The sequence below is a fragment of the Schistosoma haematobium genome, chromosome ZW (genome assembly GCF_000699445.3).
Source record: "Schistosoma haematobium chromosome ZW, whole genome shotgun sequence".
Taxonomy (NCBI): Eukaryota; Metazoa; Platyhelminthes; class Trematoda; order Strigeidida; family Schistosomatidae; genus Schistosoma; species Schistosoma haematobium.
This window is the reverse complement of record NC_067195.1, coordinates 22,113,396-22,138,051: the sequence shown is the minus strand read 5'-3', so window position 1 is coordinate 22,138,051 and position 24,656 is coordinate 22,113,396. Positions and strand designations below refer to the sequence as shown.

The window sequence follows — 24,656 nt, the reverse complement described above, 5'->3', positions numbered from 1 at the left end:
AGTGGGTAGCTGTGACTTCATCTTTAGACCCAATTTTGACGGATTTCTTCTTAGCAATGAGGTTATCGATAAGCCTGTATAGTTTTTCACCCATTCGCTAAGAAAGAAACTTGGTTCGATTTCTCGGAAGCAGAGCAAAAAATATCGACTCAGAGGATACGATAATGAAGTTGGAGTTTATGAATAACATACTGTCAAAAACAGGTTACCCGAATTTATTAGAGCAAATGTATGCAGGAAAAAATGGGTTGGAGATATGGACCGCTTCGTAAGAAGTCCCTTTTCCTAGAGGTATAACTCAGTGGGTATGAGCCTAGTGATGCCCCGCATGATAAACTAGTAAGGGTAGTTAACAGGACATTTTATGCAGCTAATTTTGCGTTTATATTTTCTAACAGATCACAAAAGATAAGTGACCTAAATTTGTCTCTTCAATGAGCATCTACCATTGCATTGCGCCTGTGATGGCTATATTGGGCGTGCTAACAGATAATCCAACCAACTAATGAATGGACATCCCCCAGCATGGTTTGAAAAGGGCCAAAGACTATGTGTAGCTCTATCTTGTCACACGTGGTCGATATCAGTCATATGGTAGATAAAAGCCAGTGATTTCATGTGACCTATCGTGTACCTGTGTCGTTACTCAGTGGAGTTCCATCCCGTCTTCTACATATAGTATATATAGAAGTAGAGGGATCCGAACCTATAGCCCTAGTTTGCGTTCAGAAGAAATTAGTGACATCCCCGTCCTTTCTTTGTTTGGGTATGACTTAATTAACCGTACCGTAAATTTTTTTCACATCTTGTATTTGTTTATCTTTCTTCATCTCCATTTATATTCTCACTATCTAATTATCTACACAAAATTTGTTATGTAATTTCAAGTCCATTTTGTAATTATGATTTTAAAGTCTATTTACCCAAGTTTGACCTACTCCTATGTTAAACTCTTCACTAGAACTTTTATTATTCCTATAACTACTAGGATACCTGTCTTACCATTTTCATATACCCATTTATATATTCCTGTCTATTAAAGTAAAATCTAATGGTGATCTAATTGAAAACAATACCGTTCGCTTATATGTACTACAAATGGTCAATACAATGAATTTGTGAACGAAGTGCAGAAAAGATTAATCGAAACGACATATAGTCTAGGAATGGAATCATCCATGAATATAAATATAGAAATGTATTGTAGAATTTATGAATTATATAGCTCACATTTTTTTAGAGTAATTTTGAATTTTATGAAATAAATAAATGAGAACTATTAAAAACAAGTAGCGATTGATAAAAAATATATTTCACACGTTACATTTTAAACAGTAGGATAGCGAACATATTTGGGACAGAATACTTTATGTCCCTGTAATGAGAGATGTAGCTATTATAATAAATGTTCTGCTGAAGTTAGATCATTAATATTTTTTTGTGTGGAAGACGATTATTTAGGGAATAACTTAAGGCTATTGTTATGATCACAATAACTTTCTTACGTAAAGAACTTTCAGATCTGTGACACTAAAACTGCTGTTTATAAAGCTTTGCTTCAATTGTTACACAAGCGCGTCTGGGATCAACGGAACAGGACAGTCAATAAAAATATAAGGACAAACGAAGTCAACAAACCCTGGGAATACAAACAAGACTATTAGAACGATCTAATTCAATACATAGTGAATAACTAAAAATGCTCACTTCTATATAAAGTAGGCGTCAATCATATTATCAAGAATAACAATGAAAACTCAATAGATAAACCGTTTATCTCAAAGAACTCTACAACAACACAGGCATTTATATGAACCTTAAATCAGCATTAAATTAAACTGTACATTTTCTTAAAATAGATCTATTAACAGCACAGTTGTTCAATCAGCATATTTACAATTCAGTAAATAGACTATAGTACAGTGAAGTGTACAGCAAAATATTCATTCTTATTATTTATTATCGTTATTTTACTAGAAAAAGAGAAATAAAAGGAAAGAATAAAACACATGTACAAAAAAAACCAAATACATTATAAACCAGTAGTGCGAAAAATATTGATTAAACATTTGATCTATTTTTAATTCTGAAGTAAGTGAAGAAGTAATTTTCGGCATCGCTGTGTACTTATTATGTTACATTTCCCCATCATAGACAATTTATTAGGCTACGGAATAAAAAAAGACATTTAAAGCAAAGCCAAAAAGACAAAAATAAAAAGATGCTTTAATCATTTTATTTTTTAAAATTTAAATATCTGATGTACACAGTATTTGTTGTGAATGTAATGGAAAATTTCCATTTCGGATTAACCTTCACTCGAGCTTTCCAAATTTTAAAATTTATTAAGGCTTATTATTTAGTTGGTATGTTTCGCTCACTATTTTTATAAAATTAATCAACTTAGAATTGGATGTCAGGTGATTGAAGGCAATCGGCAAGAAGCAAGTCCAGAGTTTTTCCTATTGTTTAACAATAAACAAAGCGAGCTTCAATATCAAGAATTTTGTATAGCGATCAGGATTCATGTTCGATTGATATTGTCTAATATCCAACGACCAGTTAATGTAATTCTAGATCATTTATCCTAATTTTGCGATTTTGTCATATAACACAGAGGATGGACGATGTAATTCTGGTAGATTTAAATATTCCTCTAGTCAGTCAATAAATTTTCCAGTTTGATTAATCATCCGAAAAATCAATGAAGCTGCTAAATATGTATAGGTGTTGACAACATACTGAGGATCACATCGTATTTATTTTTCTAAGTTTATAGTACAGCTTTTTTGATGTTATCAAAGTAATTTAACTGAATAGCAACACAAGTTATCAAGAGTCGAATATCAACAACATTAAACCATAACTTCAAAATCAACAGAATACGATCAATATAAAACTTTATGATATTATGTACATAATTATTTAGTTCCAAACTAGTAGTAAATGGAAAATGGCAAAACAACGTGTATTCTAATTCTGTTCACTGTGTTGTATTGACACGACATTGTTGAGATTTACAAGATAAAACCATACTACTTATGAGTAACTAACATTTTAATGTTTAATTCCTTTTTTGCATTCGGTTGGTGAATTAAGTAGCTTTGTTGGTTGACGTGGTTTTTTATTTCTTTCGGCCTCATTGAAATGGACACTTGTTTGTGCTCAATACTGACAACTTCTTACTGGTTTTATTCTTCTAAAAGTAAGACGTTAACTTAATCTAGTTTTTTTTATTTACTGTAGAATATTCAATGACAATAAAAGACTAAGCACTCGTCATGAGGCCTTCAGGTCATACATTCAATCCTTGACGAGGTTGTGGATGTGCGCTGTTGAGCAGTTCAATAACAGGATGAGACACTTATCCAGTGTTTCCTAGGTTTTATTGATTGTATACTTAAAGTCATTCCATGATGTAAACTATACAAATCTCACAATAGTTTTATGGCGTTTTTCCATAATCCTAATCACCGATAAAATGATGTCATTTTTTCTTTTAACTGAATATAGTTTGATTTCAATGAAATGCCCATACAAGGCTGTTAGCTATTGTTAAAAGAAATTTAATCACCAGCCTTATAAAGAACGTAATTAAATGGATTTACACAAATGGGTTAGCACTTTTAATTTTTTGAATAACTAGCTTACTTATTGTTCAGCTCTTATCTTTTGATGTTGATCTCAATGAATGTGCATTTGCTGAGAATGAATCTGATATTGTACAACAGCTTAAGGAATTCAATGTCTGATTTAATCTTTTTAACTGATCATAATTATATTTTAGTCTATCTTCTAAACAGTCTTTAGATGACGTGGGTTGGACGATTGATTCTTTATTTATTCCATAATTCTTTACATCATTACTGTGATGATGTTGACTGTGGTCATCCTCTAAATTGACATTTGATAAATTATGATTATTATGTAAGGAATAGCTTGATATCGAAATATTACCAGGTGAATGAATTGAATCAACTCTAGATGACGACGACATGTTACATAAAGTACCTTCATTTGAATAATATTCATAAAATGTTCTAGCTAAATTTCTGCCTAGTCGAGCATCTAAAAGATATTTTTGTTCAAAAATAAATGATGAATGATGGTTAAGGGAATGCTTGTCAATTACATGATAAATGAAACGAATCATCAAGTGAAAGATTATTAAAATAAACTAGATTTTATGTTAACTTGATTGGATATTATTCGTATATGCAATCATTCTCAAATTTGCTATGAATTCTATCACGTCAACAACAAAAAAACAATTGTATAAAGTTATAACATTTCGGGGTCGATAAAATGCTCCATGAGGAATGAAATTACCATTCATTATTAATAAAAAACAATGTTCATCAAGCGGAAGTTTAAATTCATTTGGGAAGGTGCATCAATAATTCTAAGGAAAATGAAATAATCGAAAAACCCAGTGATACTAGACGAGTATTGCTGACTTGTCTCATAATACGATGCAACACTTATTATCTGATTATAAGGGTAGGAAGCTTTATGAGGAAAGGACGAAAAATTATGTTTATAGACCATGGGTATACATACATAATACTAGTAATCCGAACAAAGTTATGAACAGTGACTTTGGTCAGGTGGATAAAGCACTAACCCACAATAACCTGTCATACTTGTATTTCTTACCTCCGTATGGCCTTGAAACAGCATGTGATCTGTTTGGAGTCGCTAACCTGGTTATCATCAACTTCTATTTAATCAGTTAAATCCTTATTAGACTTATATATCTTGTACCTAGATTCGTCGATTCAAGTTTACTGCATCTTATTAGCATAATCAGTTGTGTTTATTGGTACAACTCCTGAATCGTATAAGGCTTCATGAGTCTTATTTACTTCATATAGTACACCTTTCATACTGCCACCAACGACGTGAACATATTTACATGTATCTGCCAAACTTGTTGCATTGGAAGAACAGTAAGAAGGGTCTAGATTCAATTTTGAGAACATGTCGACTGAATTTTCAGGAATCGGTCTCCTTCCAGGAGGCCCACCTTGAAAAATGTCCATGTATCAGCCTGGCGCTCTATCTCAAAAGGGATGTCTTGAAAAGAGCTACTTAAAGCCTCTAATCCGTTTGACTTCAAACATTCAAGAACGAGAACGTTATTTCCAGCAGTAGGTCTATGATCAAACTAAACAAAAATGGAGATAGTGGACAACCTTGACGGACACCATTTGAAGTTGAAAAATCAGATGACAGTTCGCCATAAGCTCTCACTCGACTAGTAGTGTTCGAGTAAAGAGCCTTCACAAGGTTTATGTACTTCTGAGGTACGCCTTTCAACGGCAGACACTGTCACAGAACCTCTCGGTCTACAGAGTCAAATGCTGCTTTTAAGTCAAGAAAGACCATTATTGTCGGACGCCGATGAACCTGCCTGTGTTCTAGAACCTGACGAATGGCGAATATGTGGTCAATGCAGCCACGACCAAGTCTAAAGTCAGCCTGATTTTCTCGTGTTTGCCAGTTCACGAGTCTTTGTTAGGCGTCCGATAATCACTGAGACCAATCTCTTAGACGCCATATTAGGCAAACTAAACCCTCTATGGTTATCACAGGATGATTTTGACCCGTTCTTATATATTAGGACGATCAGTGATTGCGACCAGTCAGATGGGATAACGTCCAACTCACAGATTTTAGCTAAAATATTAGTCAACCTAATCGCTAAAATTAGACCACCATGCTAAAAGATCTCTGGAGCCAGCTACTCTTCCTCGTTTCAGAATAACTATAGCCTTCTGAACTTCAGCTAGAGTTGGGGGACCTACTTCAATGTTCCATTCACGCTGTTTGGGAATGATGGGTAGTTGTAGAGTAGCTGAAGGTAAGCTAAACTGCTTCTTAAAGTGTCTCACCCATCGCTCTAAACGTCTGAGCTGAGAGCAGATCAGAGTGTCCTCTTTTTCCGAGATCGTCTCACACTTGACTTCTTAATTCCAGTTTCTTCATTAGTCTGAAAAGCTTTCTGGTGTTATGTACAGCCGTTGTCTTTTCCATCTCTTTACATGTTCAAAAAGAAACAGAAGTAAATCTTTCCATATTGTGTTAACATTACCCTTACTTTATTACATTCTTTCCCAAAATCATTTAGGTTGAACCATTATCAATCCATTCAAATTCATACATTTATTTTTAACTGACTGACCTTAATTCATGTTATCATTAATCGCCACCAGCCTGTGTCTAACTCCTTCACTGCGCAATCAAATAGCTTTTTTAGCTCCGTGACCTTTAGTTGCAATCCCAATGTTCTAGAATCTTCTCTTGCACATTGTGTTTGTTTACAAAACTTCTTCCAATTAGCTAACTTTTCTGGGAACTTATCTCTATCATGACATACATACTAACCTCTAATCAACTTCAATCACACAAGTATGTTATCTCCTATGGTAATTTTGATTTTAAATCATAAGGGATTGTAAGTAACAGACGAGAACCCAATGAAATAAAATAAATTCTCATTATTCTGTTCAAATCTTTGTTCTTACTCTCTGGAAAATGAAACTTTATACCCGAAACATCTACAAGAAATACATATTTATCTCATATTAATAAATATTTATAGACAAGTAAATGAATATAGTGAAAATATGTTTAATAATTTAAAGGATACACTTTTCTTCAGTATACGGAATCATTTCATTGGTTAACATATTTGTGTAACTGTAAAATGAAACTTCTAATGTATAACAAATAGTGTGATCGTCCAGAATACCACCCAATGTGCTATAAGAAAGTAATAAAAAGCAGCATATATGTATATAATCACATTTACAAGCAAATATTTTATCACCTAACTAGGAAAGCACATAAAAAATAGTTTTAACAAATCAAATTACTACGATGGAGGTATACGATAACTATAGATTATTAATAATAGATATTCTTCTATAAAAATGTCAGTTATCCTCTTAAAACAATGATCTTAACCGAATCGCCATACAATAAGACATGTTAGTAAACTCTCGCTTATATAACTTGTTAAAATATGTAGGAGATGAACGGACAGAAGAAAAAATTCGTTGAAGTTGGATAATCACAATGAACGCTTAAATTCAATTAAAGAATGCTAGCTGATCAACTAGTAAATTGTCAAGCAGCTAATCAGTAATGGTAATTAATGATAAACTCAACGAGAAATCTGGTTACGATTAAACAGAAGGTTTATCAGAACGATAACCCACAGTTATGAATGGGATTGAAGAAAAAATCTCAAACATGGAGTGGTTATTCTTTAGTAAATTCGTTTATAGATGGTGGTAATTTCCGAAACAGTGGTTTTATGGTGGCTTTCGACAGTTAAAATTGTAAGTCATCTCTTTAGTTATTAAATGTTGATACCTCTTTTACTATCTATAAATTGCAGTAAAAAATCTAAATTTGTTACTCAGCTTTAAGTCACAAATATCATAGTAGTGTTTGGATTTGTATACTGTGATGTATCGTAACCTTGGGTTTAACTGCATAATCATGTGAGTTCCTTGTTTAAATAACAAATACACTTATAACCACTTATTCAACCTTCTAGAGCTCTGGCTGAAGATTTGGAATCGTAGTAATGTGTGTGTACTGTCAAGGGTTTGAACTCTGTCTGTAGCTCTCCTAGGTTTACTACCTATCATAGGCCTGGATAAAGGAGAAGGGTTGGTCATGAGGTCAGCGAACCCATCCTGTAGAAAACGACCTTTCTAAAAGTCGCTAACCATGAAAAGTCACTTGAACTGTCTTGGGAGTTGAAGGGTCTTCTAACAGAAGAATTATGACACCCCATGGTGAAAGCCGAAACTCTTAGAAAGCCGCAAGGCCGATACCCAATACTCATCCTGACAACCAGAGCAATAGTTAACATAAGTACTTGGAACGTTCGGACAATGTAAGAAACCGGGAGATCCAGTCAAATTGTTAAGGAAATTAGGAGATAAGACTTGGCGCTTCTCGGAATAAGTGAGACCCATTGGACACAAACTAGACAGAAAAGATTAGATTCGGGAGAGGTGTTGTTGCATTCTAGCATGAAGAAGGAAATGTTTTTCACACACAACGAGTTGTACTGATCCTATCCAAAGAAGCAGGAAAAGCACTCAGAATGGGGATCTCATAGATCCAGGGTCATCAAAGCATTCTTCAAAACGAAGGAAGAGAGGATTGCATAGAATGTTATGCTGTGCTATGCACCCAACAATGAAAGCAATGAAGACGATAAAGATTGGTTTCATGAGAGGCTACAGTTGATCGTAAAGAAGTAGCCAGGGAAAGACCCTACCATCCTGATGGGAGACCTCAACGTCAAAGTTGGAATGGACAACACCGAGTATGAAGATATCATGGGATAACATGGACTGGGAGAAAGGAACAAGAATGATGGCAGATATGCAAATCAATGTGCCTTCAACAAAATGGTTATAGGCAGCATAATATTCCCCTATAAACACATACACAAAGCTACATAGGTTTCTCACCTGATCACACTACAGAGAACAAGATCAATTATATTTGCATCAATAAAATGTTCAGAAGGTCAATGGAAGAGGTGAGAACCAGGAGAGGAGCTGAGGCTAAAGAACCACTGGACAACTGTGGATACGGTATTACAAAGGTTCAATACAATCTTCCTTCGAGATACTGACAAACTCAACGAATTCAAGATGGATCTCAATCACAGGTTCCAGTCCCTACAATATATGCTTAAATAAGTGAAACTAGTATGGGGAACAACTGGAAAGGGACTAAAGAAGCACCAACCTAAACGTACCGAAAGGTGCAGGATCACGAGAAGCACCATCATGAAGAATAGATTTCTATCGGGAACCTGACTAAGATTCGAGAAAGGAAGAACAGGTAGATAGCAACTAACAACAGTCGAACAAGAGCAGAGGAAACCAAGGCACAGACCGAACGCACAGAAGCAAACAAGTGAGTGAAGAAGAGCATTAAAGCCGACGAGCAGAAATACGTGGAAGACCACGTAATGCCAGAGGAAAAAGCTGACAGAGAAGAAAGTATGAGACAACTATATCATGCAACGAAGTAACTGACAGGCAAATATAGTAAACCAGAGTGATCAGTCAAGGACAAATAAGGCAAGTCAATCACTGAGATTCAAGAACAGTGGAATAAGTGAGCAAAGCATTTCGAAGTGCTCTTGAATACCCCAGCTCCACTGAACCCACCAGATTTTGAGGCGACATACACAGACCTTCCTATAGATGTCACTCTACCAACGATCGAACAAATCATCATGGCCATCACACAAAATAAGAGTAGGAAATCAGACGAACCAAACAACATACCATCTGAAGCATTAAAGTCAGACATAAAAGAAACCGTAACGATGCTTCACATTCACAGACAGATGCATTCCAAGTGAGGGCCGGAGTCAAACAAGGCTGCTTACTTCCCCTCTTTCTCTTTTTTCTGATGGTTAACTGGATTATGAAGACCTCTACATTTGAGGGGAAGCACGGTATACAACGGACAGCATGCATGCAGCCAGACAATTTGAACTTTTCAGATGACCTGGCCCGTCTACCCCATACGTACGAACGAATTCAGATGAAGACAGCTAGTGTAGCTGCAGCTTCTGAAGCGGTAGGTCATAACATTCGCAATAGAAACAAATCCTGAAATCCAATACGGAGAACACCAACCCAATCACATTTGATGGAGAAGCCCTGAAAGAGGTGGAAACTTTCACGTACCTGGTCAGTAGCATCATCGATAAACAAGGAAGACTCGATGCAAATGTTAAGTCACGGACTACTAAGATAGAGCGACATTCCCACAGTTGAAGAATATACGGAACTGAGAAAACTGTCAGCTAACTTCAAAATCAGAATCTTCAATATGAACATCCAAACAGTCTTACTGTACGGAGCTGAAACTTGGAGAGCAACCAGAACCACCATCAGAAATGTACAGGTATTTATAAACAATTGTCTAAGAAACATATTCAAAGTATGTTGGCCGTAAGCTATCAGCAACAGCCTACTGTGGGAGAGAACAAACCAACTTCCAGTTGGAGAGGAAATTAGGTAAAGACGTTGGAGGTCAGTAGGACATACAGTACGGAAATCATAAAACTGCATCATGAGGCAAGGCCCAACTTGTAGTCATAAAGGCAAAAGGAGAAGAGGCAAACCAAACAACAAATTGAGCCGGAAATGGGAGACAGACATTAAAACGATGAATCGCGCTTGAAAACAACTAGGAGGAGAGCTCAGGTCAGAGTTGGTTGAAAAATCCTGGCGGACAGTATATGCTCTACGAGATGTAACATGCGTAAGTATCGAGGGTTTGACGAATACAATAACGGAATCAGAGGATTTACCATAAATGTCAAAGTAAAATACGATGGTGTAAACCTTTCCACTAAAAATGAGTTGCTGTATTCCGAAAGCTGTTTTTCGTATACACCTGACTCAGTTGTCATTTTTATCTAAACACTTTGAGTGCAATCAGAGAATAAAGTTTCAATTATAACAGTGTAAACAAAAACTGTTAATAATTTTCCGTAGGGATGTTGATACCCACTGATAATTCCCACGCGTCGATTCAATATCGCGACAAATAATAGGTCCAATTTATAGAGATTTCTTGAACGGGAAGTGTTTTATATAACCATTTCCTATAGATCTTAGAATTAATCAAAATATGTATCGATAGAAATGTAGGTGATCTAAGTGACCCAGTATTTCAGTAAATTCAGTTTGAGTTTAGATGATTAAAAGTAGTCAGTTGAGATTTAGGGACCATGATTTTGTATATTCATGTCGAACAAACTCATTATTTCATTGAAACTCCGAATCTTATCACTTATAGCTGTGATTGAAAACATTATTAATAAACTGATAAGTCACAAACAATATCGGTGAATGAAGTGAACCACAGTATCTGGTTTCCTAGATTTACAACCGTTATGAAATTATTATGTCAAGAAAGGATGAAAACGTAACACTGATCACTATGCAATCGTGCAGCTGACCGCTATATCAACATTACAAAACGCCAATCCAAATGTCAGACGCAAAAGCTTTCATCAAGGTGTGAATAAGTTTCACAAAACAATATCAGGAAATATAAAATTTAGGTCCAGATTAATCTAATTATCGGTTTTAATCAACTTACCCGTAAAAAAATTTAACGATCTAATCACATAAAATTTCTTCGTCACTTTTATTTTATATTATTTTCTAAAGAATCGTTAAATATTTTGCACCGTTTTTTAAGTTTCTCACAGTTAAAATTAGTTTCTGATACTTATTTATGAGTGAATCAGATTAAAAACCACAAGCAAACTCAAATACTGGAAGAAAAATTGACTGTTTTATAATGTAAACAGATATCATGATACATAAAAAATTACTTACCGTCGACCAGTTCCAGCTTTTAAAGTATCTTTATTGAAATTTGTCTGTGGTAAACTAAAGTCTTCAGCAAACTGACTTAACAAACTTGGAAATCTAGCTTGCCTTTCTGCTCGTTTTTCATCCTCATATATATTTCCATACATAAATCCATTCATTAGTGTCGAGTGTGCATGTATATCAATGAAGAAATTCACATCGATGAACTAGGTAAAGGTTAAGATAAATTCAAACACAGAACTATGAACTAGTAATCTTTTCATATAAAATACATTTTCATCACATGCCAATATCAGCTGAGAAACGATTTAAAACCACGGGGTAATAAACCCAAAGGACAATAGTTACAACCTATATAGGGTCAAAGGTGAACACTGCTGAGAAGTACTAAAGTATAACAAAACAAATGTCTAGCTTTTTCTACTTTTCAATGATTCCCCAGGTGATGCTAGCCCATGAAGAAAATCAATCGAAAATCGACTTCATTTTATTTTGTTTAAAATGGATGAAAGAAATTAATAGAAAACCTTGAGTCTAAGTTTCTTGTTATTGCATATGTAACAAACGGAAAATGAACTAACTTTAGCCTCGTTGCAAGTACAAAAGTTTCTAAAAAGTTTATAACTTACTGGATTATTGTCCAAATTCATTAACAATTGTTTTGTAGCATAAATAGTAGGATGTGCCCATAAGGATGGAGACTGCCATTGTCTATTTAAATCGAATCCCATTAAAGATGATCTAAAGATATCGAGAATTAAACTGTTTCTTAGGCTAAGAAAAAAACCCTTTTAAGACGTTTTTATTGTCATTATTTATCATATTGGTCTACAGTGGTGGAGTATGGCACACATTTTATAGTTGTTGTAGCATACAGAAAAAGGAGACTAAAATTAAAATGTGAACCACATGCAACTATCATTAATCGTTACTAAAATTAGACATTTGCTTTAATGAATATTATGAACAATGATTCAACTTACAGTTAACAAATAATTTCAGGACATCAAAATAACCTTGATTACGATTATAGACTGTAAATTCATTAACTATAGGTCTACATTTGTAAATTCGTTAATAAAGCTTCATTGTAGTACAAATTTAATATTTGTAAACGTTGGCAAATGTGAATAAAAAGTATCACGGTGCGATATAGCCATACAACTTAGATTTTTACTAAAAACTTCAACATTTTACCTTATTGCTCTAATTTAACATAACCTTACGTATTCCACTCATTGTTGCACTGATTCTTTTTCTAAAACATATATATATATATATATATATATATATATATATATATATATATATTTGTAATTTGTTTATAAATTACATTGAAGAAATACTATGGTAAGTTTGGTGCTGAATCGAATACGTATCCACTATTAACGAGTTTGTCATAAATTCCTCTTCACCTTTACCATGGAATAAATCAATCTTCAGGAGTACTTTTTCTCATTACAAGCTAGGACCATTCAGAGTCAAACAAGTCAGAGATGAAACAGTTACTCAACAATGACATTGAATAGGAACCACGAAGAAATATACCATTGATTTACTGGACCTGAATATTCATATCACTTGCTTCCAACTTATCGACTCCGTGGTAAAGCAATAATAATTATGAAACCCAATTTCAAGTTTATATTGGGTTGTAGATGCACGGTAGTGAGCACCCCCACCCTTAAAAATCTAGGGCTGATGAGGTTGATAATGCTCCTTGACTTTAAGTAATCCTTGAAACGATGCTTGTTTGTGATTTGGATTTTCTTCTAAATAAACAAAACTCTCTAAAACACCCACCTACTTTTAAAGTGTATCTTTAACCAAAAATTCAGCTGTAACAAGAAGTTGAAACATAGATGGTTGTTTCACTTAAGTTTACTTTCAGTTTTAGGACTATAAGGAAAAAATATTTATTCGTAATTAATGCATTTGACTAATAAGTACTCTAATGATTAGATATTTTCATACCTAATTCGACATTTCTAGAAAATATCGTTATTATGTGGATTATACAAAACTTATATCAGTTTATTTTCTCCTTGCTTCATTAGTATTGTTGAGGTTTTTATTTTGACTCCACTCAAAAAATGCCTCTCGCCTTCAATGTTGACCTTTTTCCAGTTTTTTTGCTGATTCTTATCATATCTAGGTAATAAATACTTAACTAGAGTTAATCTATTTTGTGTTTATCTAATTAGTTGCAAGAAAGTTTTACAAAAAGACATTTGAAAAGTAAGCAAAATTTAATTATTGTAAAACTAAACAGAACAGAATTATTTTGCTAGAAGTTAAAATATCTACTATCAACAAACTTACTGTAAAGTGTATTACTAGAGTGAGATGAAATCGGACAAGATATTGTTAGTAATGCGGCAAACAAAACAGAACTTACCTATAATTTCCCAAATAAACACCATCTGGATTTAACATTGGAACAATTTTAAAAATTAAATGTTCACGTAATTGTTGAGCTATCGAATGATTACTAACCATGAAATCAATAAATCCTATAATATTTTGACGAAAAACACAAGTATATCTATACTGAGATCATCTTGTACTACAACGAAATAATTCAGTTTTGATGTAAAAAGAAGGCAATCATCTAACACAGAGATTATGTACATGTCTACCTGAAAGGTGGTAAGTTATATCTATTGTATAAGGACTGGTAAAATCTTAAGATTTTGACTATTAAACTAAATGAAGCAGGCTAAAGCTGTCTAACCTCAAGTTTATTAACCAGGTACACATGACCCAAAAGAGATTTCTCATTAATTATTACCTCTGAGAACCCTAACTTATGTTTAATTAGATTCATCAAAAGAAAAATAAGTTACAAATACGGACAACAGATTGTAAGATATAGCATGTTTTAGCAATAATTATAACTTATAGGCCAAACATTTCAAATTTAAGAAATGCTCTTCAAAAAAAGGTGAATATTCTCTATGGGGATGTTTTGATTCAGTGAATTATTGGATTACATAATACGAAGTCTAGTTTTTCGAGCACACCAAATATGAGCGCAGATAAGGTGCATTTATTCCATCAAGTAATCTATAATGGTACTGATCAGCGTATCATACGTAATCCAACTGAAGAGGCATGGGGAAATCTCAGTTTTGTTTTGGGAAACTGGCTTATTACTTCTGACGCCATGAGATACATTCGACCACATAGAGACCACAAAACGATTTTATTTTCATTTTCTCAAATACTTTTATTTTGTTTTTATTTGCGTTAATCCAGCTGTTTTTTCCACAATATCCGCGGTGACAATATTTATCACAAAGCTAAGCACAAGTGACTTAATCGTACATTAAACAGTTGTTCCCATAACAGAAGGCAACCATGTGAAATAACCGACATGTAATCTATACGACCGTAAAAAAATCGTAACCTTAAGTTTGAATGAGGATGTTTGGTTTTGCTAAAACTTCACTGATAGTGTGTTTCCAGAAGTAGTAGTTTATGGCTGGCAGTAGCATTAAGGAAGCGCGTCTTTTCCAATTTGAAGTGCTTTAGATGGATGTATTTGCATTTCAGTGTTAATTTTCCAACTGAAAATAGAATTCAGTAATTTTCGCGACAGTGATCAAAATAAGATCTTGAATATCAACAACGGGATAACTCAAGCTCCTTGTAGTAATAATGCAATCACAAGTATTAGTTTCTGTCTGTTCTTTTATTTATTTATTTACTCCCATAATTTATTCATCGATTTGCTAATTTTATTGAGATATCTAAAATCACTATGCTAGAGTTATTGTATGATTCTGAGAGTATTCGAGAGATTAATGTTGATGAAAACAGAAAAATAGCCTTTATGCTAAATCTCATTGAAGGTGAATTAATATTTACATGGTAATTAGTAACTTGTGCACGAAATAACCATGATATTCACGAAACGCTGCTTCAATTACTGGCTTTCAAAAAGAAATAGTAACATTTGAAGTAATACAGGTAGTTGTGGAATCTTAACCTATAATATTCAGCATTGAGTCGTTAAGAACTACTTGTGTGTTTCTTTGTACAAAATGAGCAGGATTTTAACTAATACAGTTTAAAGACTAGATAGTTTGACAGTGGTCGTTCTGTAGTCACTAATTAATTTTATTGAAATCTATTGATGCCATTTGTACGAGATAAAGATTTCGTTTAAGTTGATTCTTAACTAAAGTAATTAAATCTAATATCAGTGAAACCTAACTTTGAGGAATATATTTTATACGTCAAACAAGCAACCATTACCAATTTGGAATCTAATCAAAATAAAGTATAAAATCTATTTAACAATACATGAAAATGCCCCAACTAAAAACAGTACATCTGATTACCTTGGCAAACATAAGATGATGGTGTTTCACCAGGATGAACACGAGCGGTCACAAATATCACACGTTTCTTGTCAGCCGTTTTATTGAGATTACTAGGATGAGTAATTGTTATAAGATCTAGACGTCTTTGTTGCTTGTAAAATGGAAATAAGTTGCGAATATGAACATAAGAAATTAAAATCATAGTATTTTATGGTATATATATGGTAAATAATCCTGACTCAAACACAAGCGACCCTGTTGAAGTTCGATTAGTTATATTGGATTGATAACAAATGACAACTTACTCGACCAGCTTGTTTTAAAATTGAATTTCATCAGTGGGACTTTGGCCAGGTGAAAAATACTAGGTTTGTTTGTAAAGCTTTAAGTCCAGATAATTAACCAGTCATTGGGATTGTGGGCTGATAATGACCAGTTTATACAATACGTATCACCAATGGACTTCACCATGATCAAAATTCATTTTGCTACTTTTAGTTTGATACTAATTAGTATAGAAAGTGTTGTATGGAACAAACTGATCATTTACACCAATCTAGGGTGTCATAAAAGTGTTACATAGTATAGTGATAACCATATAAAAGCCAGTTAGTTGCATTATTCTGTATCATTATAATACTACGTGTTTAATCTCTCGCTAATGAAAGAATATGAATTAACGAACGGCACAAAATGATAAATGGTGTTATACAAATATGTAGGGCAGTTATTTATTTATTTATTTGAACACATGAATATTGGTACAAGAGAGCGCCAATATATATGCGCCACACAAAACAATGAGAATTCGAAGAGAAGTAGAAAAAAAAAACTAAGGAGCGCAAAAGAAAAAGAGAACAATGACGAAGAGATTGGAGTAAGGTAGTGTGGTAGTAATGAGGGAACGAGAAGGTACAATCAGAAGAAATCTTTCAGGTAAAGGAGACACAACCACTTTTTATGAAGAAAGTAAAAGAAGGTTACAGCAGGATCGCCACTGGCTTCTATTCTGAGCCATATCTGATAACGTCTCTAGCCACTGTGTAGCATCATCTCTAGGACCCCGACCAGGGAGTCGTGAAGGACCGCCAGAAGCAAGTCCTTTGCAGCTTTCTTTCATGCCACGACACCATGTCATGCACTGACCACCGCTCCGCTTCTTCCAACCAGTCCCAGAGTCGGCAAATAATGCACGACGTGGAATTCTCTGGGACGACATTCGTAGAACATGTCCAAGCCACCGAAGTCAGTGTTTCAAGATGGTGACACCAGTTGAATTATCATCTCTGTGCCCGAACACACGATGCCGAACCTCTGCATTACTGACATGGTGTTGCCACTGAATGTCAGCAACCCTTCGGAGACAGCGATGATCGAACACAGAGAGTCGTCTAACGTCCTCAACTCGGAGAGACCAGGTTTCACAAGCATAGAGCAAAACTGCTCTCACCGACGCGTTGTAGATCCGGCCTTTTACAGCCAGACTAACATCGCGAAGGCGCCAAAGGTGGCCCAGATTGGCATAAGCCGCTCTGGCTTTCACTATTCGTGCATTGATCTCATCACTCACACCCCCACCAGCACTTATGCAGCTACCTAGATACACGAACTTCTCAACTACGTCTATCTGCTCACCATCCAGGGTGAGTACAGGATTAGAATCCTGCCAGTCTTGTAGAAGTACTTTGCACTTCGAAGGTGCAAAGCATATACCATACCTACGGACACTGATTGCCAACTGATTAAGTGCGGATTGCATGCCTTGGGCATTATCGCACAGTAAGACAATATCGTCCGCATACTCAAGGTCGAGAAGTCTTTCTCCAGGCAACAGATCCACACCACCATTACTTACATCCATCAGAGCTGTTTCCAGAATGTCATCGATGGCAAAGTTGAAGAGGAATGGTGAGATTGGGCAACCCTGCCTAACCCCACTGCTCGAATGGAACAATGGAGAGAGGTGGTTGTATGCCCTCACTCTGCCTGAGGTGTTTTTATATAGGGCTTTTAGGATGTTAATAAACTTCTCAGACACACCCTTCTTCAATAGACAATCCCAGAGAACAGTCCTGTCCAACGAATCGAAGGCAGCCCTGATGTCAAGAAACACTACGATTGTTGGCCTTTGATAAGTATGGCGGTGTTCTAACATTTGGCGAAGGGTGAAGATATGATCAATACATCCTCGACCAGAACGAAACCCAGCCTGCTCCTCGCGAGTTAATCTTTCTCGGGTTTTGAACAACCTACGAAGTATGACGGAAGCCAATAGCTTGGATGCAATCGGAAGTAAACTTATCCCCCGATAGTTGTTACAGGAACGACGTGAACCCTTTTTAAAGATAGGGACAACTATCGACTCATTCCATGACGTTGGTACACTCTCTAGTTCCCAAACCTTTGTAAACAACGTCGTCAATTCCTTAGTCAAAAAGTCACCACCATCTTTAAAAAGAGCCGGAGGTAAGTCATCTGGGCCAGGTGATTTGTAACGTTTCATGAGTTGGAGTTCCTTGCGGACTTCCTCCTCATTTGGTGGATCAGTCGTCACCGGCCATGGAGGGCAGGACAGTCTGACCGATGTTGCCGGAGCAGCAGGCCAGTTGAACTGGCCTTCGAAAAATTCTGCCCATCGTCCAAGACGTCGATGGATGTTAGTGATTGGCATCCCATCATCCTCGCAGATTGTTTCACTCACACCAGACTTCTTGATGCCAGTGGCTCGGATGAGCTGGAAGAGCTTCCGGTAGTTACCAGATGCAGCTGCTGCTTCCAGCTCATTAGCACGCATCGACCACCAGGCTTCTCGGTCCTTACGCAAGCTTTTCCCAATTTCCTTACGTAACATCCTTCGTTTATGGTCAAACTCACGGTCACCCGGAGTAGACCGACGGGCTTCAATGAGTTGTAAGGAACCTGGAGAAACCCAGTGCTTAAAAGCGGGACGTTTCGCAAACCCACAACTGACTGTACCCGCCATTTTCATGGCGTCTTGCAATTGCAACCAATGCTCATCTATACTTTTCGGTGGAGTGGTAGCTAGCCTAGAGGCTAGCTCGGTTTGATACTTACTTGCAACAGAAGTTGCAACCAGCTTGCTAACATCAATCTTTTGGTGGTGGTCACTTCGTCGGCCACTGAGAAGTAAGGCAAGATTGGCGCAGACCAAGGCATGATCAGAGTCCAGATAGGTACTCCAAAAGGAGCGGCAGTCTTGTACACAACCACGCCAGTGGTAGCTGATCGCGATGTGATCAATCTGAGTCCAGGCTTGAGATGCAGAGGGAGGACGCCAAGTGGCACATCGGCGATGACTGTGCCGAAAGTTAGTGCTAGCCAGAAACAGGTTGTAGTCTGTACAAAGTTGCAGTAGACGGTCCCCGTTATCTGACCTGCGACCAACGAGTCCCCATCGGCCACCTAAACGACTCTCTTCTGTGCCTAGACGCCCGACCTGGGCATTCAAGTCTCCGGCTAGTACTACAATATCTGTCGAACGCACTTTTTGGAGAACAACAGATAACTGGTGGTAAAACTCATCCTTGATTGCATCCGGGCTGCAATCTGTCGGAGCATAGGCGGAGATGACGAAAAGACATCGTTTCTCACGCCGATTTCTTCTCACTTTGATGGAACTTTCTAATCTAACAGCACATAACCGACTGTTAATGGCGATCCAATCGACTAGTGCTGCCTCAGCTCTAGCGCTCAGTGCGACACCAACGCCAGCAAGACCAGACGAAGATGCCACAGGGTCCCCGGATAAGCGCACGTAAAACAAGCTTTTCGAAGCGACAGATGGAGATCGAATTTGTAGTACTTCGCCAGAGTCTTGAATACGGGTCTCGGATAGACAACAAACATCAATATTAAGACTTTCCAAAGACATAGCCAGCCCTATCTGTTGTCCGACCTGCATAAATGTGCGAACGTTGAAGGCAGCCAGTTTGAATGGTGCACGTGGTTTCAGAAAAACTGCTTCAGTCCTCGTATTCGGTGGTAACATACAATTTTCAACCGGACAGTGACTCGAGAACGTCTAGATACAGTCGAATTTCCACCAAAGACGAGCCGCTGTATAAGTATAAAAGAGGGTGAATAATGTGGAAAATAATAATAATAATAATAATAATAATAATAATAATAATAATGACAATAATAGTAGTAATAATAATGATAGTATTAATAATGACAATAATTGTAACGATAATAATCTGAATCAATTGTTTGTTTTTCAAAGCGAGAAAGGTAATTTCCATAGGCATAAAGAGTTCATCAATTTGTGTGTGGGCTGTGATACTGCCCGGGTGCCCAAACCGAAGCAGGTGGTTATCTTAGGGGGCCACTCCCCGAGCCTTTGACCTAAAGGTCTAACCCACAAGGCAGTGGAGCATCGTAAGGAGATGCAGTCCCATGGTAGCCGGTGACCAACGATTGGTTCATACGCCATTTGTTCCCGCAGGATACTGGAGCCCATGTGCACCATTGATTTGGAATCCGGTTAAAGCGCCGGACATTCGCTTTTCGTCCTCTCATTTTCGTAAACAACACCCCCGCCACGAGAAGGCAATGAGTAGGGCAGTACATTGATCTCATAATGATAAAGGTGATAAAAAACAATCGAAAAGGAGTTTGGCTGTTCTTATCTCTAAAGTTAATCTAACTATTTGCTTATAACTTAGAAGGCTACAAAATAGAGTTAAGATAAAGTAATTAATTTTCTATTCTAATCGCAAAATATAATAAAATATCACGCGAAATATTATAAGTAATTTTAAAGAATCACTTGGAAAAGCACATTAATTTCCCCCTTCCATAGTATGGATTAGGTTTCACATTTGATCTATACGTGCGAAATATCAATATTTATACTATTGAATAACAAGTCAATGCACAATGCTCCATTCAACATTTTGCACAAATTGCATTTGGTTGACGTTTGAATTTACGGCAGTTTCAAATAACTGTTGGATTCAGAAGGAAGACTTGCTTTTCATTATAATTGGAAGTAATGACTTGTTGAGAGAACTAATACCTGATGAACAAGAGTGGGTCGTAATGTTTAGTCAATCTATATGAGAATAACAGACTAAAAATAAAGCAACTAATGTGATGTTGAGACAGTCAATATTCCTGATATTTTAATTAGAAACAAAATCGCTCCCTAAGTTTATAGCTGGTATAGAAGTATCCATAGTGATTTCATTTTAAATGCGTATTATACGAGTATGATTTCAATAAATACGGAAGCCTAGTATATATCGCGTTTTGTAAATAAAATCTATTCAAAAATTTGGATATTTAAGGTTATTCAATTTAATTAGAAACAAAAATTGTCTCATTACACCAACTGCCTAAGATAAGATTTAGTTGCTTCATTTCAATAAACAAGTCGCAGTCCAATAACCAAACATTACTTGTTTTCCGTTATGAGTTTACTATGTCGGCAGAATTTTCTGTTTGACAGATTTCTAGAAAGAATGGGCAGTGGATAAAGACGATATCTATTTCTGTATAGAGTATCCTTTCTAATAACAATCAAATTAGCAGACAACCATTCATCAGCAAAACACGATATTCAAACTGAATCAAAAATGTGTGAAATACTACCATTAGAATGACTAACAGTCAGTGCCTACAGGTTTTAGTATGTGCGACAGTTTTCCTTTAGTAAAATGTTCAATACAAGACTTTTAGGAAATGTTTACCCTCAAATATCATGTTTTAAATTGTCACAGAGACGCAATAGTTCGAGAAAATAGCCAAATCACAGCGTTGACACAGTTATCGAAGTCAGCGTATTTGATTCACATGGAAAAGTTAAGTGGAATCATTACTTAGTCATTATTCGGAAGAAATTTAATAGTATTGTTTTTTTTTTACTGTTTCACCAAAACTACTGTGTGGTTCCATAAGAATTTACTGTTCTACTTACGGAAAACGGCTCAGCTATACTATAGTTCGATGGTATAACTGTTACCAAACAAACCTATTTCATTAACGACGTATAAGTAGAATCACGGTTCCATTTTTAATCAAAAGTCACCCCTCTAAAATCTACCTCTTTTTACTTAAGAATATCAAAACTTCTCACATCTCCATATTCAAACACATGAATGTGACCAACAGAGAAACAAGACATAATGGTAGCCAAGCAACAAAAATCTCTGAATCAAGTATTATCTCTGAAAAAGCTACTCACTCAAATAACAATACATATTAAAAGCTCTAAAGACAGTACAGTAACTGGGTGATAAGACTGTAAAGCTGCATCAGATTTACTGTCTAAATTCATATATAGCAAATCTTAAAGAAAAGATATATGACTCCAGCCAGTTCACGAGAATTCAGCAAAGCACATTACGAGTTGGCTTAGAACTAATTAGTCTTATCGCTTAAAAGTAAGTGTACCTACTACTGTTAGGCCCAAAAGTTCTCTCTTGAAATGGGCATAATGTTTAGTTTCTAGTATCTCTAAGTACGTCTGTAGTCTGCTGTAAGTATACGGATAACAGTACGCGAATTGATAGACGTCCTCTTCACAATCAAAAGAAAATGCGAAAGACATAACGTATTTTTTCTTTTGTTCAGGGGATCGGTAGTAGAAAACACATTTTTGTGGAATGCGAGACCTGAGTTAGGTATATAATGGAAAACAATACCTACCAGGAAGGACGGCTAGACGATTTAACAACTGGGGACATACCTTCTCGATATAAAGACTTTGTCTTGCTAAAATTTACCACATTGAAAATTACTCTCTGATTATTAATGATAGACTATAAGTATTACCTGTTCATATTTAGTGTTTTCCACTGTGAAATTAAACCATACTCTGAATCGTGCATTACATGTATCCGGACGTATAAATAAATCATACTCGTATTCACTGACGTACACAACCTTTCCAAGATTTCCTTAGTGATAATTAGGAAAGGCAAATGAATTACCACTTTCGAAACATGCGTCGAAGATTAGATGGCCTTTTCGTAATTTTCCAGTGTATCCATTAGGTATAACTAGTAATTTACTCACATTCCCCACAACGCTATCGCTGATGCCATCAGAATCACTTCCTGCAGATTCATTCTGGTCTACAAAAGCACTTCCAAATAAATCTTCATGAAAGACGTTTTTTTCGCACTCATCTGACATATTAGTTACATTAACTACACAAACAAAAAGTAGAATAGACAAACAATTTTCTGAGCCCATTTTCAAACTTATCTTCGATCGGAATAACCAGATGACAAGAGTGGAATAGAGTGAGATAAAACATTTTCAAGCAATCAAGTTGCAGAATAAATAATAGTGGAAACGTGGTTAAATCGATCAGATTTTGAATGTGAGTAAACAATTATTGGGGGCTATCAAAACACATATGACGATGAATGTAGCAATACCAGGTATCTTTTCGACAAGCTAGTGTAAATCATATTGTAGGGCCAGTGAAATTCCACTGAGCCCTAGCCAAATCATACTGCAGTTGGGTCATTGAATGTCGAACAAATCATCGATCCTCGTCAAGGTCAAGGACAACCAACGCGAATCAGTTAATCGTACGCCATGAACTGGCCGATATGGCAGTGGTCTTACTTTCGCTTGTATCTACTTTAACTAATATATTTCTGTAATAACGTCCTCTGTGTTGTACAGTCTTCAAAGCATCTATGGTACTTTGATACGTCAATGGGGTAGTCCACGTAAGGTGCTGACCTCGAGGTGTAACTTCGACGTTAGCTGGTTCGTCACGCCATTCCAGTTTAACTCGAGTAGACTCCCGGTCATTTCGACATTGATCATCTACGTTGGTGATCTACAATATGATCTCTTCACGCCTTCCTAATGGTGTTAGGGTACGATTTTTCATTTCCGATGACGTTCAAAAACGTAATCTAGCTACTCGGCAGAATTAGTCAGAGTGAATTCCATTGTTAGCAGTGGGTTAACTTATCCTGAGCATAAGCGACTTGGTCTGTCTCAATATAGTAGGTTTTCTGGTGCTCCTTACTACTATATGTTTGGCAGGAACTGGTTAGTGGAAGCATAAAAGTTGTAAAATCAGAATGAGGATGAGAGAAATGAAGACCATTGTTAAGAAAAGTAAACAAATTAGTTGAAAAAGCGAGTGAATAGAAAAAATGTCAAAGCATACTTGTAGAAATTGGTGGCGCCGAGCGAAATGTGCAGCATAGATGGAAGATTGTGATAAACATAATATTAATTAAGAATGTCAGATAAGTTTTGGGCCGTGTCTACATCTTCCGTGCAGTTTGAACTAGCATCTATGCTCCCTGCATGGTCGAATATAGACCACTTGATGTTTAAATAACTGGAAGAGAGTGACTACAGATAACACGGATTTTTTATGTCGTACGAAGTTCGATGTTTTGGATAAATCAAATATTATCTCGTTTTCCGACTTCCGAGGTTCAAGTGAATCCTTTTGCTTTTTGTGGGTTTCCAGGTTCTGACATTATCAGTGCAAATGAGAACTGGCGATCTGATTTCATTCACTTAATCGTCTGGGCAAAGCATAAGCAGTAGAAGTCTTAAAATAGTTTTAGTATGGAAGCAAAGGTATGGCGTAGTCATGTTAGGTAGCTATCATGCAGGCTATGTCATGAAACGTTGAGGGATTAGTATGCACAAGCTAAAATGTGGAGCGAAAAACAAGTTCAAAAAGACAAAAGTTAAATCAACCTTTGAAAGTGAGTACTGCATCAAGTGAAGAGCAAACCTGAAAGGATCTAAGACTAGTATCTTCCTGGATTTTGTTATAGCTGACCGCTGCAAAAGAAAGCCTATGAAAATCACTAGTCATCGTCGAATCGGCAACAAAAATATGAAACTAAAAAACCTCTAACCAGTTAAAGTTTGGAGTGAAGCGGTTTCCGAACCACTTTTGATTGCAAAGGACAGC

The 24,656-nt window shown here is 36.1% G+C and overlaps 1 protein-coding gene across 2 annotated transcripts; it reads right to left on the bottom strand.

The window, feature by feature from the left end:
• Positions 1 to 1,059: 1,059 nt before the first annotated feature.
• On the bottom strand, positions 1,060 to 23,249 carry AGBL4_1 (Cytosolic carboxypeptidase 6; the record flags this gene model as incomplete). 2 transcript variants are annotated; one of them, XM_012941270.3, is made up of 11 exons in its annotated part: positions 1,060 to 2,167; positions 3,652 to 4,068; positions 6,653 to 6,765; positions 11,406 to 11,608; positions 12,032 to 12,143; positions 13,801 to 13,915; positions 15,749 to 15,881; positions 22,149 to 22,365; positions 22,400 to 22,494; positions 22,526 to 22,650; positions 22,684 to 22,948. In XM_012941270.3, the coding sequence occupies 10 exons, from the start codon at positions 22,946 to 22,948 to the stop codon at positions 3,659 to 3,661; spliced, it is 1,788 nt and encodes a 595-aa protein (XP_012796724.2). In that variant the 3' UTR covers positions 1,060 to 2,167; positions 3,652 to 3,658. The 2 variants fall into 2 exon arrangements, with proteins under 2 accessions (XP_012796724.2, XP_051070730.1); XM_051210713.1 differs by adding an exon at positions 23,137 to 23,249 and having other exon boundaries at positions 1,060 to 4,068; positions 11,406 to 13,915; positions 22,684 to 23,100.
• Positions 23,250 to 24,656: the final 1,407 nt, after the last annotated feature.